Here is a 19,534-nt window from a genome sequence, read left to right as displayed (position 1 = left end):
GAATTGGAAGGGACCTTGAATATCATCTAGTCCAACCCCTTGGCTGTCTTTCCTCTTTCTCTCTCTCTCTCTCTCTCTCTCTCGGCCCAACTGTACTGTTTCGGGTAAGGCTGGAGAAACCATATATCCAGCCCTTGGGCCACCAATCGCTGACTATTATGCTAGTTCAGCAATTCAGGCTCCGTACCAAGTGTCAATGCGAACATTTCGTTCATTATCCTGATTGAAATGTTCCAGCTGCTTTTGTTGAACTTCAGAAAGAATCCAGCCTTGCAGTCCCAGCTCCGTGAACAGGAGCAGCTTTGGCAGGGCTGCCAAGAGTTTGCTGAACCATTCCCCACAGCCGCAACGTGATGACGGCCGACGACTGACATCCAGTTCAGAAAGCTGCTCTAGTGCAACTAAGCTTTGACAGAACGTTGCCCATCCTTGGTCAGTGATACGGCCATTATAACTAAGGTCCAACTTCTGTAATGGAGCCAGGTGCCCAGCTTGGATGACTGAGGCTGAAAGAGACAACCAACAGGTCAGTGGGTAATGCCAAACTTAAAAGTATATGGCGCATGCTTTCAAGTGGCAGAATGCGGTCTAAAAACCAAGGGCTTGGATCCAGATTTATGCGCATGCAACTGGGGTGATGGAAACAGACACCCCCACATTCTCCTTTCTATGACAGCCCCGCTAGCGCCTTGAAACTGCTACATAGAGGGTCAGGGGATCCTGTGGAATAGGGTGAGCTATGGGGGAGGGGGGATCCCCTGTCTTGTTATGTAGTCCCTTGAGGCACACAGGGAAACCTGGTAGGAAGATCAAGGCAGGAAGGCAGAGCAAGGTGGAGAGAAAGGAAGACTTTGGAGAGGTCCATGTGGGTCCTGCTGGCTGAAACTGTCTCTTCCTAGGATTATAAGAGGATGTTGTCTCAGCAGGTAGCTGAAGCCAATAAAAACCTTATATAGGCTGACAAGAAGTGTAGTGTGGTCCACTCCACCCCTCCTGGAGGACCTGACAGAATTTTTAAAAGGCCCTTGCCAGATTTCATACTCAAGAGATTTCTGTGAGGCTGGAGAAATGGGGATTCATCCTCAGCCAGAATATAATGGCAGAACTGTGTCCTCTAACCCAGAGGACCGTGAATAAACCACTGACTGTCCTACCCCTGAGTTAGTAGCCTGTGCCTTGCCCTCAACAGAATCCTTTGTTTCACTGGCCTGAGAATCATGATATCTTCCATGAACGGAGCCCTTCCTTCCAGGGTAGGCAAATGTTGGTTTCTACCCAGTGTATACTGAGTAAAAGGGAAATATAATTTTCATACTAACCAAGGCCAGCCAGATCCTCATCGACCAAGCTGCAGCTGCTCAGTCTTAACACTTGGATCTCGGCTCCAAGGTTTAGCGCGTTCAGAATCAGCTTTAGGTTCCCGCCAACGCATTTATTCCAAGAAAGGTCTAATATCTTCAGTTCAGGAAGGTGAAGGGCAGCCTCGGCTGAAAAGATTAGCAACAGCATCTTGTGCTTACTGAAAGAAAGAGGCCTGGGCCAGAGACACACATAACCCTCTGCACCCAATTGCTACTGGATATATCGAAGTCAGTTCCCAACATTTTCTCCCCCTGTCCCAATATCCTGTCACACCTTAGTGTTTCTAAGAAAGAAAACCCAGGAGGGGGCTATGAAGATAGGAGTAAGCTTGATCTTCAAAGGCTAGGAGTCACCAGGAGTAGAGAGCAGGTTTAGCACCCCCGTCATGCTGTAACTGAGCACACCCCTTTACTTTTCACAGTGGAGTATATAGCAACCATTTACTTACGTGGGAGAAATAAATAAATTTACTATCTCCCCCTTCCCTTTGAAACATGGACCCTGTTCAGATGACACGCTAAGCCATGGCTAGGCTGCTAGCCCTTTTGCAGCAAATGATTAGTGAGTGTATTTAAACTGTGGTTATGTAGCCACCTTGGTTATGCAGCCACTAATGGGAATGCTTGTGCTGCGGATGAATACCTTACCCAGACCGGGTATGGTATCCATGCGCAGTGCGTGCATACCCATTAGTTTCAGGGCTGAGCATGGGGGAAGGGAGAGCTGATGCTGACAACTTCCTCTGCCTCGAAAGTAATGGGAACGCTCACGCTGCAGATGAATGCCATACCTGGTCTGGGTATGGTATTCATTTGCAGCAAGAGTATTCCCATTTGTTTTGATGCCGAGGCTGGAGTTTCAAAACTAATGGACCTGTTCCAGGAAGCATGTGGGAAGCTGCAGATCATGGTGCTCCACCAAGGGACGACACGATTGGTGGCTCCCCAGGCGCTTCGATGGACTGGATTATTTCTCCTGTCTATAGAGCCCCACTGGGCAAGAGCGACAGGGCTTTCTGCCACTCTTGCCTTGCGACTCTGTAGGCAGGGGAAATAATCCACGGAGCCCGACAGACCACACAATAATCAACAGTTGTGCAGATAAACAACTCTGTACAGCATTGATTATTGGAGTTGGTTACTTCATTGAAATAACCAACCATGGGGTATTTTTTGCCCCACAGACGACACAATAGTCAACAGTGGACTATTTAGTCTATGGTGAACTATTTAATCTACTGTTGACTATTGTGTCGTCCGAACCCAGTCATTATCTACTTGTATTTAGAGTCCATTTGCAGACATTGGTGGTCCCGCCAATGCTCTTTTGAGAGGGGACATTTCCATGATGGAATTGGGAAGGAAACTCCTTGAAGTCAGTTAGTTATGAAGTTAAATATGTCTGTGATGATGCAATCCAAACCCATGACAACTAATGATAGATTTGCCACTAACAGGATACCATGGGCACAATCCACATGAAATTTCGGTACAGAAGTTCAATTGAAATGAATGGGAGCTGAACGGCAACACTACTGTCTGTGCCAAAGAATTTCCTGGTGAATTGAGCCTTATATTAGAAATCAGAAATGTGTAAAACGGAAGCATAACATATTCACATTTTCTGAGCAAAAACAGGCATCAAGAGACTCATGGGATACAATCCACCCAAAGTTCTATAGACCTTCAGCTCCCAGTAAGAGCTAAATGCTTTCAGTGAGATGTGCAACCCAGCTGCATACATATTTACTTGGAAATGACCAAAAACAAACAAAACAAAAAATTAAGGAGGATCTAAAAGGCTGATGTAAAAGCCAAGCAAAAACAAAACAGACAGCTGCAAGGCTTGATTTCCAATATATTTGTGTGCCAATATGTTTCAAGAGGTTTTTCTTTGCCAAAGACAACTGAAATATTTATCAGTTTATAAACGTGCTATAATCCACTTTTATGAACTATAAGGCACTCAGTTTATAGAATTATCTTTCCCCTGTTATTTGGGAAGTGCCAACTGCAGCATGCTTTAGGCGCCAACTAAAGACCCATTTCTTTACCCAGACCTTCCCTGAATAAGTGTGCTGTCTGGGGGGTGTCTAAACGTAGTCTTTGCCCCACAGTGGCTCCGAAGCTGCACCTGCAACAGTTATATGACGCAGCTGCCGATTTGGAGCCACCCTGGGGCAAAGAGCTGAAGACACACAGCAGAAAAATCGGGGATTTACCCTGACTTTTCCTGCCTCAGCGAGGTCAGTGCAGCTCTTCTGCCATCCGTCCTTGGTCTGGCGCTGCACTGGGGGCATTCCTGGGCAGAAGGCAACCTCTTGTTGGTCGCCGGAAGCCGCAGAAGGGGGCAGGCCTGGTGAACCTAATGACTGCTGGAAAGCCCACGCTGCCTCCTCCACTGGGAATTATTCGCCGCCACCCTGCAGCAGCGATATAACAGCGTTTGGCTACGGAGCGTCACTGACCCAGTGCCATGAAAGCAACCACCACTTTATTTGCAATTATAGTATTGCATTGGTTTTGATGTTTTTATTAATGCTTTATATAAATATTTTAGTAATTATGTATTTTAATTTCATTTTAATGCAGATCATAATGTATTTTAAGGTATTCTTATAAACTGCTTAGAGGTATTTTTAAATATGGTCAAAGGTATATAAATCTGTTAAATAAATAAATATCTCAAGAGTAATATGTATATCATCATTTTTTTCTTAAGAGATGTACATTACTGTTGTATGTTTTTAATTGGTACTATATATATATCTATATCTATATATTCTTAAGAGATGTGTTGGCTTTTAAAGTATTCCTTGTAACATATGTTTCACGGCAGCGCACAAATATATTGGGAATTAAATCTTGCAGCTGTCTGTTTTGTTTTTATTGGAAATGTCCCATTGTGTTATCAACAGGACGTATTCTCCAGTAAGAATGCATAGGGTTTCAGCTTTAAGCATATGGTAAAGCCCTTCCCCCCCTTGAAATGTATGGCACGCAGAAGTGATTAACTTTGGCTGCATGCTCATGCATGCTCACGACTCCCTTCTCACGATGTCCTTCCAACTTCTATTGAAGTACCTGTGGCGTTACACCCCACAAGTCAATTCCAAATGTATGTCTGCAGTTTGTAAGTCTGTGGTTTTTAGAATGTTGGCCTGAGTGGGCGGAGTTAGAATGTCTTGGGAGGGGGAAGGAGTGATATATAAGGGAATGACTGAGGGGATTGAAAACTTTTCAGGGGGACTTGTTAGGTACTCTTAGAGTCTTTAGTGCTCTCTGTGTTTATGGTACTTAAGTTCTGGGAAATTTGAGGGTCAGTGTAGTGAGTGGTGTCTTTAGAGTGTGGTGTGCACGTAGTGGAGGTATATTAATCAATACTGATAATAAAGAAAGTTCAAGAGTGATTGTGTGAGAAAAAGGAAAGCGCGTATGTGAATGAGTGACAGGATTGTATGAAAGGATTCAAAAAGGTTTTTAAATGTTGTTAGTTGAAACAAAGCTTGTGAACTTTTAAAAATAAATTTTGATTGTTTGTTTTAAAACTACCACAAAAATCCCACGTGTCTGTTTGGCATTTATCATCTTAAGTTTACACATTTAACACCCACTCTGACAATCATTCTCCTCAGCAGATATAACTCACAGCGCATTATTATATATATTAAAATCCTTCTCCATTTAAACCCCTTTCTCCACATAGTTTGGAGGAAGGTGGTTTTTATCCCTTGCCTCAGGCGTATCAAGCGGTGGTGCTTGGCTTGAGCAGGGAGTAGCTGCAGCCGGGTCTGGTGTTCAGAGCCTGTGTCGTGGCAGTACCCAGTGTTGTTTACAACTATAGGAGTGTAATTAAACAACAACATATGAAAGCAGCCTCAATGCGAAGAGGCCTGTTGAAAGTGCACTTGCGTTGGCTATCTCTGTGCAGAATGCTGCTTGCATGCAGTGGGTTGCCACATAGACTGGGCGATTTTCTTATCGTAAACATAAAAAAAGAAGAAAGGCTTATGTGGAGAAAATGTCCCAATTTGTGTGCCGCACTGCTATATGCAATAGGTGCAATGGGTGCAATTTCAAGTGAGCGCCACATGGTGGCTCCTTGGAATACACCAGCACTCGCCATAGGTGTAATCCAGTGGATGTTATGTGCACATGAGTTAATCATGTCATAGATAAACTTTACCCATGTGCATAAAGCCTCGTTGATTTCAATGAGGCTTAGATGTGCCCAATTTTTGCTGTGTTGTGCTAATTTCCTTACTGTGGATATTTGGGTGATCTGCAAATAAGAGGACAGCTAGTGTTTATTGTAGAATGCTTTTGTTATGGGAAGACCATATGGAGCCAAGACAGGAACAAGCTAAAACTGCTACTCACAACAGAACTTTTTAAATTTAGGAATTAATAAATTGTGCAATTATGCCTTAGGTAAGAGAGTACCTTACTTTATAGGGATAAAGCAGTTTTTAATTTAAAAAAACCCAATTGCAGTACATAGCTAAATAAAGCACACAAAAAAGTTGCAGTTTTCTAGAATCTAATGAACTGTTAAAAGAACTTAGAGCACCAAAGATATTGCTCTTGTTTTCTGGAGAGTAGGAAAACGAGGGTGATGAAAGAAAGATTATTTGGACAGTGGCAAACTCTGATGCTCTTTGAGCCAAGCTATGTATATGTTGAGTTTAAGGTAGCAGTTACATCTTCCCCTTGCTTTTTTAAAATGGTTGGGAGTTGAGACTGATTTTTATAGGGACTTCTTGCATCGGGAGGCGAGGGTTAATACTTCCCACCCACTCAGCCACAATTTTGCTAGCAATCCACTCCCCCCAGCACAGCTATGGGGGTCTTTATTCTTAGCCTCTTGATATGCCTCTTGATTTTATTTATTTATTTATTTATTTATTTTATAATACACAATGTTCATACTTATGCTTTTACCCTTCCCATTCCCTCCCCAAGTTTCCTATTTTACATTCATACTGAATTGAGAAGAGAAAGCATGGGTAACTAAAGCCAGAATAATTTAAACAAATATTCTTACCTAAAGATGCAAATGAATCATGCTGTAAAGAGCAATTGCTAAGAAGCACGGAGTTCAGTTTCGGTAAAAATCTGAGCCTGCTAAGAAGTTGATCAGAAGACGCACCAACACTTTTATTTGATGATAAATTCAGTTCTTGAAGACTTGACAAAAGAGGTATTATCTGGGCTATAAAAAATTTCAATAAATTGAACAGAGGCACTGTAATTAAGATGGACACAGTAGGTCATAAATAAAATGCAGGATTAAATTTTGCAAAAAACCTAGTGATGTCACCTGATTAAAGAAATCTTTGCTGATTAATCATGTCAGAATTCGTAGATTAAGCAATTAATTGATTAAAGCATTAATTTGCATATGAATAAATAAACTTTTGAAACAAAAAGTGTATGTTGTTTTTAGATTATGCACACATATTGTAACAGCCACTATCTTAGAAGAGGCATTCCATCTTCAGAGATGGTGCCTGTTGCCAGCAGATTTTATAAATACTTGCATCACTCCTTCTAATGCTGAACTCGAGTGGGGTGGGTTGACAGCTTTACTAATCTAACCAACTGCTAGGCTAAACATTGTGTACCTATTAAAAACAAGCAATTACAAATGTTTTTAATGTGCATTTTGCCAACTTTGGTTAATGAGGTCTAGTAACAAGTTCAACATTAGAGCTAGATGGAACTTTTCCTCTCTGCCATGTAAAATTGTCAGACATCTTAAAACATGCAATTTTAATTTCTTTATGGAGAAGGATTTTTAACTTGTCAAATAGTAGGGAAGAAAGTCTTTCCTGTATTGTCTTAGGTTCTGTTTACCTTGCTGTGTTAAAGTATCTTCGCTTAAAGTCAGTCTTGAGATTTTGGAGACCTGTGTCGTAATTCCAAGCCCTCCCACCATGTGAGATAATAAAGAGGTCTGCTGTGCAATCCACAAAACCTTTATTCAGTAAATATTCTTCACATCTGAAGGGAGTGTGAATGCTAAGAGCTATCCTCTAAGATGAATTAGCCTAACAAAGCATGGCAGTTGCCTATCAACTAAATGGACGGTTCCTGCCATGCCCAACAAGCTTTTACTGGACTCCTCCTTCAGGGAGGGTCTTCATGCTGCAACTTCTACTGTGTTGCTAGTCTGGCAGACCGCCTCCCACCTCCTCTCAACTCCACCTGCTTAACCCTGCGGCGGACTATGGGATCTGTCCGTTCCAATGCTCCCTCCCCCTCCAACAAAGACTGAGTTCCTGGTGGGAAGGGGAGGAAGATGATCTCTGAACCTGGGTCTCCAGTTCGATAAGCTCCTGGGAAGATTCCTCCTTGACTCCTGAAGAGTCTTGGAGAATTTCCTCCCCTGCTTCTGTCTCAGCTGGCATTCTCCTTCTTCAGGCTCCATGTCCAATTCATAATCCACACAAGGAGACTTGATAAGAGGACACTGGGATGGACTGATTAGCCTGCCTACTTGGGACCTGCAGGCCTATTATACTGCTGTAATTTTCTGCAATTGATTTGTAGCTAGATGGGTAGATGATTCACTCTCACTTTTAGGTGAAGGGTTAGATAAGATAACTCATTGCCCCTTTCAACAAAGTCATTCTACCATTCATTTTAAGGCAGTTCTTTATATATCTTACTTAAAACTGCCATGTCTTCTTCTGTAATACAACACTGATGAAGATCCAGGACTTCAAGGTTACTTAGGCCAGCCAAATGAGCAGCTAAGTTCTGGAAACCCCCTCCAATCTCTTTATTGCACGATACATCTAATGTTCTTAATTCCAATAAGTGCTGCAAGGCAGTGTCTGAAACAGAACAGACATAAAGAGACAAGTTGTCAATAATCAAACTGCCATCAAGGTAATTATTTTCTTATTTTTAAACTTATTTTTAAAATATATAAACTGCCCTTCAGCCGGAAGGGATCCCAGGGCTGTACATTAACATTATAAAAAGACAAATACAATAAAATGATTACAAAATAAAAGGTATAAAAACTATTCAACCAGCAAACTACTCAGCTAGTAAGCTCCTGTTAGTCCCCTTTAGGCCCTTCTTACATTACTTATATTCTGTTGCAGAATTTGTCTGAAATAAAATCTAACAAATCACGAAATTTGGCAATTTTTCAGAATTAAAACTGATTACATTTCAGACTTTTTCAAATCATCCTTTTTAGCATTGTTGCTGTCAAAGATCCAGTTGATAAGTAGACCTGAAGCATATTGGGAGGGGGGTGATATTCTCAAGCACACGTGTCTAACTGAAATTTGTATTTGTATTTTTATAATTCACAGTAATGAATGCTGTTAAATGTAGAAGGTTTTGGGGTGGGATAGTGAGGGTGGGAGGGGACAAGGTGTAAAAATAAAATTTAGCAAGCTGGTAATACTAAAATATTCCTCTGTCGAATTTTAAAAGTGAAATTTGAAAAAGTGCACAATGCAAACTTAAACTGTATTTCTGAGCAGTTCAGTGTTAGTTAAGCTACATAGGGAGCAATCTTTATGCTCCCTAGGGAGAGCAACTGAGACACAATAGGATGCTTTTGGCCTCCGTGCTACAGAGGTAGAAAGCTCTGCCACCCTCACTAATTCACATGTGGAGTCTTATCTCACGCACAGGAACTCCCCTGCATGTAACGTTAGCTCCGGGGAAGCTCTCTTGCCACCTGAGTCAGACCACACACACACACACTCCACAACAAATGCAAGTCCAAGTCTATGAAAATCCTCACAGTACTTTTCATAGTGCAGTTCTTAGTTCAAACACCAAAGTGCCCATGTGCACAGTGCTTTCATAGTCTCAAGCAGAGATAGAATCCATAGCAGAACAGATTTCAGACCTTGCGTCAAGAGATGAAACCTAGAAAAGCTTTTTCAGTTTTGCACCAGCATTAAAGCCTATTCAAAGCCACTTGATAGACAGGTCCTCTGACCTGTAAGCCATGCCCATGTGCCAACACAGCAAGACAGCACAACCCACTAAAGTAGCCCCCACCTTTCCAAAATATTCCCAAGTTCCCAGAGAACCAGCAGTTTCAAGGCTAAGTCAAAGAGTGATGCAGCTGCTCCCGTGGGAACTTCTAACAAAAATAAGCTTGCAGAGACATCTGACATTCTATAACTATTTCCTAATAAATCTACTGTCTTCAACAAGGCTGCCTTGTTGAAAACCTATATCTGACAGATACTGGAGAGGCAAGGATACGAGTTATCATAAGCCTCTGCCATCCTCCTTCCTTCCTCCTCCACAGCGCACTCGCTAAATTGGCAAAAATGCCCGTTTAGCAAAAAAAATGAAGGGTGGGTGGATGAGGATGCAAACATTGCCTTTGCTGCTCTGCCTGCCTTGCATTGCATCATGAGAAGTTCAGGCATTTCTGGTCATCAAGGGTGCAATCAACAGATTTGCACCCTAAGTAATCTTAAGCAAACTTCTCCCTCTCAGCCTTAGGTCCTCATCTGTAATAAGGGAATAATAATATCCATTGACTTTACAAGACTGCAAGAAGATAATGAATGGGTAGTACTTTGAGCATTCAGAAACTCTGTACACATGCTATGTATAATTATTAAAAATCTGAGCTCCCAGTCAACACCTGCACTTACCCAAAAACTGGAATCCGTCTTGTTTTAACCCACACATGTTCAAATTTAGTACTTTCAGGCCTTTGACATGTTTTAGTTCTTGGGCAATACTCTTCAGACTATATCCTATCATTTTGTTTAAAGACAAATCCAGTACTTCAATGCTGTGGATCTTGTTTAGAAGTTGAGCTAAAAAGAAGGCAAGGAATGAGCTAGTCAAAACAGAGCAGTTCAGCATGTAGGTAGATACAATGGCAGAATAATGTAATTCATTAAAAATAGATATTATTTGGATTTACAGACACTAGGAATTCAAAACATTACAGAGAATTTTAGTTCTCATTTTGGCTAAGAAGCAAACTTTTTGTCCTGTGATAAATAAAGGGACATAGCAAACACAAATTATCCTGCTTTCAAATGTGCTCCTGAAAGCCATTTCAAAGTGTCCAACATGAGTGCAGCTGAATGGTCTCTGGACTGCCCAACTCCACCTTGTGACCTTTATGTAGGCATCAGTAAGAGTGAACATTGAGAACAGTGTTCTCCCACAATTTGTGACATGAATCATACAAAAGGCACAATGCTATACATGTTTAGACAGAGAAAGCTTCGGCTATTGGGCGGTATAAAAATGTAATAAATAAATAGATAAATAAAACTCCCAGCATGCCCCAGCCTTTATAGACCTTAGAGATTGCCAAGGCAGGATTCCTGAAAAGCCAATCAGGAAAGCTTATGCTATGACGAGGTTTTCTTTCTTCATGCTAATTAAGGTTAATTTTACGTAAGTACTCTTGAGTATTGAACCATTACTTTGTCAATTTCTACCATAAACTTCTCTGGGGTTGCTTCAGTGAGGGACAAGAAAATCCTGGCAGCTTTGTCGACTCCTAAAATGGAGTTTGGGCATTTTAAAAATGGAATCTGGCCAACGTAAGTGAGATTCATCATACAGGTAAAAACCATTCAAACAACACAGGACTGTGGAACAGGGAAGATAACAGAGGGCTCTCAATTTCACATATCAGTTTGATCAAAGCAACCGTATCTTTGGCTATAGGTTTATCGTAATTTATCTTTAATTGTACACTATCATATTTGCCAGTACAAGAAGCTAATGAGATAAGTTCTTTAGGGTGACCATATGGAAAGGAGGACAGGGCTCCTATAACTTTAACAGTTGTATAGAAAAGGGAATTTCAGCAGGTGTCATTTGTATGCATGCAGTATGTGGTGAAATTCCCTCTTCATCACAACACTTAAAGCCGCAGGAGCCCTGCCCTCTTGACCAGATACAAAAGGGGGAGGGCTCCTGCAGCTTTAATTGTCGTGAGGAAGAGGGAATCCCACCAGGTGCTACATGCCTACAAAAGACACCTGCTGAAATTCCCTTTTCTATACAACTGTTAAAGATACGGGGGCCCTGTCCTCCTTTCCATATGGTCACCCTAGATAAGTTACCATCATTTCCCATTCTACAGATGAAAAACCTTGATCATATAGTTACTTGCTCAAAGCTACAAAGAGACTTGTGGGGGTCAGCTGGTATTTGAAATTGTACCTCCCCAATTTGAAAACCAAAGCCAGATGATCAAATTTCGTCAGCCACTCAATGAATCATATTTTTCAGTGGGGATGGGTGAGAAATTTGTTTGGTTCACAATTCAATGAGAATTTACCAAATCTGTACTTCTCAAACCTGAACACGAACCGGAACGGAGTTAGGCATTGATAGCTGTAGTTTTCTAGAGTTTGCAATGCAATTCTAAAAAAAAAATATGGATTTGGAAAACTTCACACACACACAAATGCATGCATTTGAAATGGTGCATAGAATGCATACAAAATGCATCATTCCATGGAAAAATCACTTGCAAAAATGCATATATTTGAAAAAGTATGCACAAAAATGCTTTCCTTGATTTTAAAAAAATGCATACAAAAATGTGCACAACAATGCATACCCCAAAAGAAGACTTAGAAAATCACAAATCCCATGAGGAAATCAGATGGAACCAACTTAGAAATGGAAAAATAAGAACATGTGTGAAATTGAGCTTGACAGCTTTTCCATCTTCCATTTCGGTCCCCACTTATCCATAAACCATAAGAAACCACCTGGCAGCATTTCCACCTGGCAGCATTTCCACCATTTTTAAAAGTTCTAACACATTCAAACATATCAGGCTCGTAATCATGGTTTCATACTAAATGGTATTAATTCAATGTTTACCTTAAATAATAAAATGCCAAAACAGAGCCTTCAAAAGATGTTGCATCACTATGCCATTGGCTCTTCTTACCTAGTGATTCACCGTCTTCAGCAGTCAAATTGCAGTCTGTCACTTTCAGTGTTTTGAGGTTATAGTCTTGGGGAATTTTCTGAGTTAGAAGGCAAAGGCTCCCACCAATATTGGGATTCCACGATAAATCCAGTATCTCAAGGTGAGGAATTCCTTCAAGTGCTTCTCCTATAAATAAACATCTGTAATAAGTGCTGCCATTTTACATACTGATTTGGAAGGAGAAGGAGAAGATGAAAGCAGTAACAACGAGATGGTAGTCTCAACCATTTAAACGTTTGTTTAAGAAAATGCAAAAATGTAATACTTTACAGGCATATGGATGGCTCTCACATACTCGGATTCCGCTACCCCAACTGTGTCCCCAATTACAGTCGGATCACAGCAGGTTTAAATTTGATAGTCCCACGTGCTGAGAGCTGGCTAATAGAGAAGAGCCATCCCCTCAAGATCCAACGTTCAGACATGCATAGTGTCTGTAGCAGAACAGCGCCACCTTCACACAAGGAGGTACCTGTGGGCTTAAGGAAAATCCAAGGCTTGTAGAAATACAGAAAACCTTTTGGGGGAAATGAACCTAAGTGGGTCTAAACGTGCTCAGTGGCTATGGAATGCTAACCGAGTGTTGGGAGTCAGAAAATTGGGTCGGAGCGGGAATCACATGGAGTATTCTGGAGAACAGTATGGCTGGCTGGAGCATTCCATAATGCAACATTTTGTTGTTAGCTCCACTTCTCTCTCTGTATGTTTGCACACATATGGTACACACATGGTGCACGCAAGGTACACATAAACATTCATGAGAGAAAGGGGGGACTGTGCTTGGAATCCACTTCCCCCTCCTCTTTGAATCTTTTAAGAGGCAAAGAGATTGGCCAGTTTTGCCATGGGGAAGATCATTTTGCAAGAAGCCAAATGCAGAGGTGTCCTGTCCAGTAATTCCATGTCTGTGTTCACTTCCCATACAGACCACACAGGGTTAGGACTAGCATCTGTGCATGAGGGAAATTCACATGTACAATCATCATTTGGGTTGGTTTTGAATGTGCAGGCGGGTGGGGGGGTCAACTCCCTGCTATTTTCCTACAAGTTTACTTTTTGTGTAGATGTTTCCTCTATCGACTCCAGAAATAATTTGGGGTAACATTTGGTTACCATCCAGACAATTAAATCCAGACTTTAGTTTGGACCTATGGTACCGGATATGAGAGGATGGCATACCTAGATGAGAGATTGATTCCCATGTTCCCTATAAGGATCATGGGGGATCAGGCTATCAATGGCTACTAGTCATGATGGTTATATATTACATCCAGTATCAAAGCAGTAGGTCTCTCAATTCCGGTTGCTGGAGGATGTGAACAGGAGTGTTCTATTGCATTCATGTCCTGCTGTGGGCTTCCCAGAGGCCTCCGGTTGGCCACTTTGGGAACAGAATGCTGGGACTAAATAGGCCTTTGATCTGATCCAGCGTGGCTCTTCTTATGCTCTTATCACATGTGTGCAACAGGCATCCAAGTCATCAGTCACTGCAGCAAACTTTAGCGCCATGAATGGAGTCCACCTGGCCAACCCTCTCTGCCACTGGTACGTAGCACAAAGTGGTGGGTTGGGGATGGCAAGGATGGTCCCAGTCACAGCATGAACTCAGGGCTTGGGGATCTCAAGGTCCAAATTCAGGTCCATTTTGAATCAATCACACGCCAAAGACAGTCTTTGGGACTGTCAAACGAAGTGAGGCAGGTGGCTACTAGGAGGAGGGCTTTCTCCGCTGTGGCACCCCAGTTGTGGAATGAGCTCCCCAGAGAGGTCCGCCTGGCGCCTACACTGTACTCCTTTCATCGCCAGCTGAAGAACTTTTTATTCACTCAATATTTTAACACTTAATTTTAACTTAAATTTAAATTTTACTGTTTTAACTCTGTATTTTAATCTTATACCAATTTTGCTGCGTGGTTTTATCCTGATTGTGCTTTTTATACTGTATTTTGCATTTGTGCTTTTAACCTGTTGGTTGTTTTATCATGGTTTTAATTTTTGTGAACCGCCCAGAGAGCTTCGGCTATTGGGCGGTATAAAAATGTAATAAATAAATAAATAAATCTGTGATTTGGTCCAAAATGGATCTTGAGGGCCAAAATCCAGATTAGAAATGTCGGCATGACAAAATTCACCAGCATCTCTTAATGAAATCACCCATTGTTATAATCTGTTGAAGTAAATGATGCAACCACTGGGTGATGGTACCTAGAAAAGCAACATCTTTGGCTGTGAGTCTGCAGTTGTTCAGACGGAGTACTTTTAGCTCTTGCAAATGTTTGAACTGAAGGATAAGAGGTTCTAGTGCCACTCCTATGAAATCATTCCAGGACAGATCAATCTCCTCCAAGTCTGGAAGCAAAGGTATCATGGTAACTACAAGAAAAAGCATAGCAACAGATAAACCATGGTTGTCTTGGCAAGTGAAGTGTTTGGGCATGTTCATCAATACATTTTAAAGCAGACATTTTGTAAGGTATAAACAGCTGCAAGGTGCTAATATCTCCTAAAATACTTTTTGTGGCTCAACTCCAACATCTATGTGGTGGGTTTTGTGATATTTTAAGGCTACACTGGCAAGAAGCAATCCATCTTCTCAATGTACCTGAAGAGTCAGGTGGCAACACAGATGTGGCCCAGGAAGATAGAGGCTAGGGTGTTCAAGAAAGACAACGGCTGGGTTCACACAACATGCTAACCCATCCACTATGGGTTGTTATTAAACTGTGGGTTATCGGTTGTCTGAATTCAGCATGTTTTCCGCAAGGTGGGTTATCATGTTGTCTGAACGCAGTGAATGTTCTGAGGGTTGCTAATCATGCAGTGTGGCTTGTTAACCACCCTGGACAACCCAACAAGCCATGGGTTCTCGAGGAGGCTTGTTCGAGAAAAATAAACCATAGAATTGTGCCTTTAGAGGGTCTTGCAAGACCTTAAAGGCTAACAGATGTGTTGTGGCATAAGCTTTTGTGGAATAGGTCCATCAGATGCATGAAGTGTTATCTTCAGTTGACAGATTTCATACACACAGGTTGCAATCCTATGCATCCTTACCTGGGAGGAGGACCTATCTGGATGCATTGGACTTACTTCTTAGTTAATAGGATTGTGTGGACACACACATAGGTACCGGGGGCAGGGGTGGTGGAAACAATGGAATCAAAAAGTCATGAAATGTAAGAGCTATAGGCTTATTGTAGTTTATGCCTCAGTAAATTTGTTAAACTTTAAGGTATCACAGGACTCATTTTTGTTAATGAAGTTGCATTGGGTTACCATAATCTGCTATTATCTTTGATGGTGCTGTCTGTATAATAAGAGAAGCGGTTTTTAAGATAGGTCTTGAAATTAGAGAGAAAATGCTCTTGATGAGTAAAGAGAAGGAGATTATGCAGCAGATGATAACGCAAAGAGAAAGGACCGGGAAAGGTAGACACAAACTCTTCAACAGAAGTGTTTGCTTATGAAGTTGATTGTTTGAGGTCCAAAGATGATGGGGAAACTAGGGAGCTATCACTAGGAAAAAGTACACTGAGCTTTTAGTATAGCAAAATGGATACTCACTCAGGTCCATTATATCCCTTGCACATAATGCACAATTATTTAAGTCCAACACCTTGCTAGAAGGTCGTTTGCCCAATTTTTCCAAGAACTGGTTAACTCTCCAATGACACACCATTGAGTCAGCTTTGGGAACAGGAGATGGCAAGTCATCTGTAAAACCAAAACACTGGGCATATAATAACCTGGGTGATTCTTTCTTTAGTTGTCCCAACATGTTTTGAAAAAACAAAACAAAAAAAGCCCTTTAATCATACAGACGATTCCTTGCCTGATAAACACAACACTTCTGCCAGTGGCTATACAAATACAGCAGACCCAGGAAGACCTTGTTGCTCAGGGAAGGTATCTACTCCCAAAGCAAGCCTTTTATAGACCTTCCTGCACAGGAGGGCCCAATGGGTGGGTCCAGTCCTGAGCCTGGAGACATCTCATTGCCAGGAGGACACCCCCAACTGCATTTCTTATAGCTTAATACATGGAGCAGCCATACACCAAGAACCACTTCTAGGTAGGGTGACCATATGAAAAGGAGGACAGGGCTCCTGTATCTTTATCAGTTGCACAGAAAAGGGAATTTCGTCAGGTGTCATTTGTATGCATACAGCACTTGGTGAAATATCCTCTTCATCACAACAGTTAAAGCTACAGGAGCCCTGCCCCCTTGACCAGATACAAAAGAGGGCAGGTCTCCTGCAGCTTTAAATGTTGAGATGAAGAGGGAATTTCACCAGGTGCTGCATGCATACAAATGACACCTGATGAAATCCCCTTTTCTATGTAAAGATACAGGAGCCCTGTCCTCCTTTTCATGTGGTCACCCTACCTCTAGGAGTACTATTTTTAAAATCCATGCAGTTATTTACCTGCTTCAGGGAGAACATGCTCCACATTTTCTGCTCTAGAATTATTCATTTTGGAGCCTTCATTTCCATTTCCAGTTTCATCTGGAGATTTCCCTTGCTGCGAGTCCTGGTAAACGACTCTGGTCCTTGTTGCTGAACGTTGACATTTCTCCTTCTCAGCAGAAGCTTTCTTCTTCTGGATCCGTCTCATAAACAAGCTGAATGGGGATTTCTGAAAGAGGCCCTCTTCACCATTTTCTGTGGTTCCCTGTTTCGGGTCTTTTCAAATATAGTCAGAAATTGTGTTTTCAACAGCGTGTGCTCTTAAGCCTGCCTTGTCCCCAAACAAATTCATGTAAATTCTGGCATATATAACCTCAACATTTAATCATAGGAAAAAGTACATATGTTATTGCAATTCCTGCCGCAAATTATATGTTGCCATCTCTTTTGTAAGATGAAGAATCTTTCTCTGTGTGTGTGTGTGTGTGTGCGTGCGTGCGTGCGTGCGTGCGTGTGTGTATGAAAATATACCTACAGATATACAAATTTAATGTACCTATAAACCAGGAGTACAAAAAGTGCATGTTGTAGGCAGGCTCCTGAGACCACTAGCAAAACAAAAACATAAAAGAAAGGGGGGGAACATTCTGCCAATGGGTTCGATGGTACTGACATAGAAGCCTCTTTCCTAGAGTCTCATGGGAAGCAGTGCTCAAAGGTTCTTGCTTGCTTCCTAGGACTCTCTGAGGACGCTCTAGGAATCTTAAGAGTCCATTTCTAGAGTGATTCCCACCTCCGGCAGTGGCAGAGGGAAAGGAAGGATTAAAGCTATGTGTGAGTGAGTGAATGAACGAACAGTGGGAAAAGTGAGTGGATGTGGATATGAGTGGGGGTAATTTGTGTTTGTGTGGGAGCATAGAGGGACCTTGGGCCTGACAGATTACCCCCAAGGGAATGCAACACAAGTTTTTTAATATTACAATGTACACAAGAGTAGCACAGTGTGAGTGGTTGGTTGGTGTGTGTGTGTGTGTGTGTGTGTGTGTGAGAGAGAGAGAGAGAGAGAGAGAGAGAGAGAGATGTATGTGCATGTGTGTGCGTGCATGTGCCAGACAACCCCCACCCCCAGCAGACACCATATATGGTTCTCGGGCCCGAAAAGGTTGTGTACTCCTGCTATAAACTCTTGTACTACGACAGAGTGGTATGAAATGGCTTTCGGAACATCAGCACAAACTAGATCCAAATGATTGTCTCTGGAACCAACTTCTTAATCAGATGCTAAGCATCCAGGCAGGAAAGCTTTCTGAATTAGTTTTATATTTTCTGAGTAATATTAACATAAGAACAGCCCTACTGGATCAGACCAAAGGTCCATCTATAGTCTAACATCCTTTCTAACTTTGGCCAGCTAAATGCTTCTGGGTAGTCTGCAAGCAGTGGTAACTGATTCTTTTCAAAACAAAAACACAAAAAAGACCAGTTGCCAGGTTTAACCTATAATGTCCCCAAAGAGTTGGATCCTATCTTTTAGAGACACCTCTCTCTTTCTCTCTCTCTCTCTCTCTCAATCTCAATCTATCTATATTACCGTATATTTGTAACTTGTATGGAGGTAAATGCTGGTGTCATGACCCACCTCAGGTCAGGTTGTGACCCAACCCTCCAGCTGAAGGCCAATATACTACTGTAGCCTTCCCCAACCTGGTGTCCCGCAGGTGATTTGGACTTCAACTCCCACTAGCCCACAGCCAACATGGCCAATGGTCTGAAATGCTGGGAGTTGTATTCCAAAACATCTGGAAGTCACCAAGTTGGAGAAGGCTGTTCTGTTAGCATGAATAGTGCCAGCCATGGGCCAACCTGCACAACAAACCTAAATTGATTTTATTCTAGATCAACTGCTCTTGTTTTGTCACAAACCATACCAGGAATTCTAAACGTCAGTTAGAGATGTTCCCTCTCTCTGAATTACAGTTCCCAGAGTTTCTTGCTGGGGAGACAGGACCGGCCCAAGAAATTATGAAGCCCTGGTTCCTGAAGAATGTAGAGACAGCAAAATAAATATGCATACCACAAATGATGCTGTATATCAAATTCCTAACACAGAAATGAGATCTATGTAGGAAATTTATCTTGTAAAAAGAGTGGCTGAGATTAAGATACTAATTGGTATGGGAACACTTGATGTTGTGGAGCATATACAGAGCATATAACATTGATACTTATTACTAGGTATTATGTTGTTTTCACCTGGTTTTCAGCATTGCTCCTGGAATTCTTGGGATGCCAAAACTCTAAATACATAAACACACTAATCATTGCCAGAGGTTTTTAAAAGATAGAACAACCTACCTTCACCATCCATTTTCTTTTTAATTGCTGTGTTGTCTTTCCAAGTATTTTCATGGCCTGTGAAGCAGATCAGCTTTGATGCTGGACATTCTCTAGGTTTGCTCTTGATCCAGTTCCAAGTGCTTCTGTCTGTTTCATTTCTTCTCTTCAGACAATTTCTGTTAAGTGAGTTTTCCTGTGCAAAACACCTGTCCTGGTGCAATGGTGCTCTTCTAAAGAACTGTGCAGAATTCAAAAGTTTTACAATGAGAGTGACCTTGGTCCATAACTTTTTCTTCTCAGTTCATCCAGAGCCTTACCAATAGTTTCATTCGCCTACTTCCTTGGACATTTCATTTGAATAGCCTGATCTGCTTGCTTGCTTGCTTTCAGATCATAAAACAGGAAGTAGTTGTGTTGACTTTGATATCGGAGCCTAGTACATGTGACATGTTGCTGGGAGC

General features: G+C 41.7%; 1 protein-coding gene across 1 annotated transcript; it reads right to left on the bottom strand.

Annotated features, from left to right (window-relative positions):
- Positions 1 to 174: 174 nt before the first annotated feature.
- Positions 175 to 19,173, bottom strand: LRRC31 (leucine rich repeat containing 31). The gene is made up of 10 exons (XM_063131920.1): positions 19,092 to 19,173; positions 16,755 to 17,012; positions 15,892 to 16,041; positions 14,536 to 14,703; positions 12,289 to 12,456; positions 10,007 to 10,174; positions 8,033 to 8,200; positions 6,406 to 6,573; positions 1,320 to 1,487; positions 175 to 506 (listed from the first exon to the last, which is right to left on the bottom strand). Exons 1-10 carry the CDS (start codon positions 19,102 to 19,104, stop codon positions 175 to 177), a joined length of 1,761 nt encoding a protein of 586 aa, XP_062987990.1. The 5' UTR covers positions 19,105 to 19,173.
- Between the last annotated feature and the right edge of the window lie 361 nt (positions 19,174 to 19,534).

Source organism: Elgaria multicarinata, chromosome 8 (genome assembly GCF_023053635.1).
Source record: "Elgaria multicarinata webbii isolate HBS135686 ecotype San Diego chromosome 8, rElgMul1.1.pri, whole genome shotgun sequence".
NCBI lineage: Eukaryota > Metazoa > Chordata > Lepidosauria > Squamata > Anguidae > Elgaria > Elgaria multicarinata.
The sequence above is the reverse complement of the archived record's forward strand: the minus strand, read 5'-3'. Positions and strand labels throughout refer to the sequence as shown.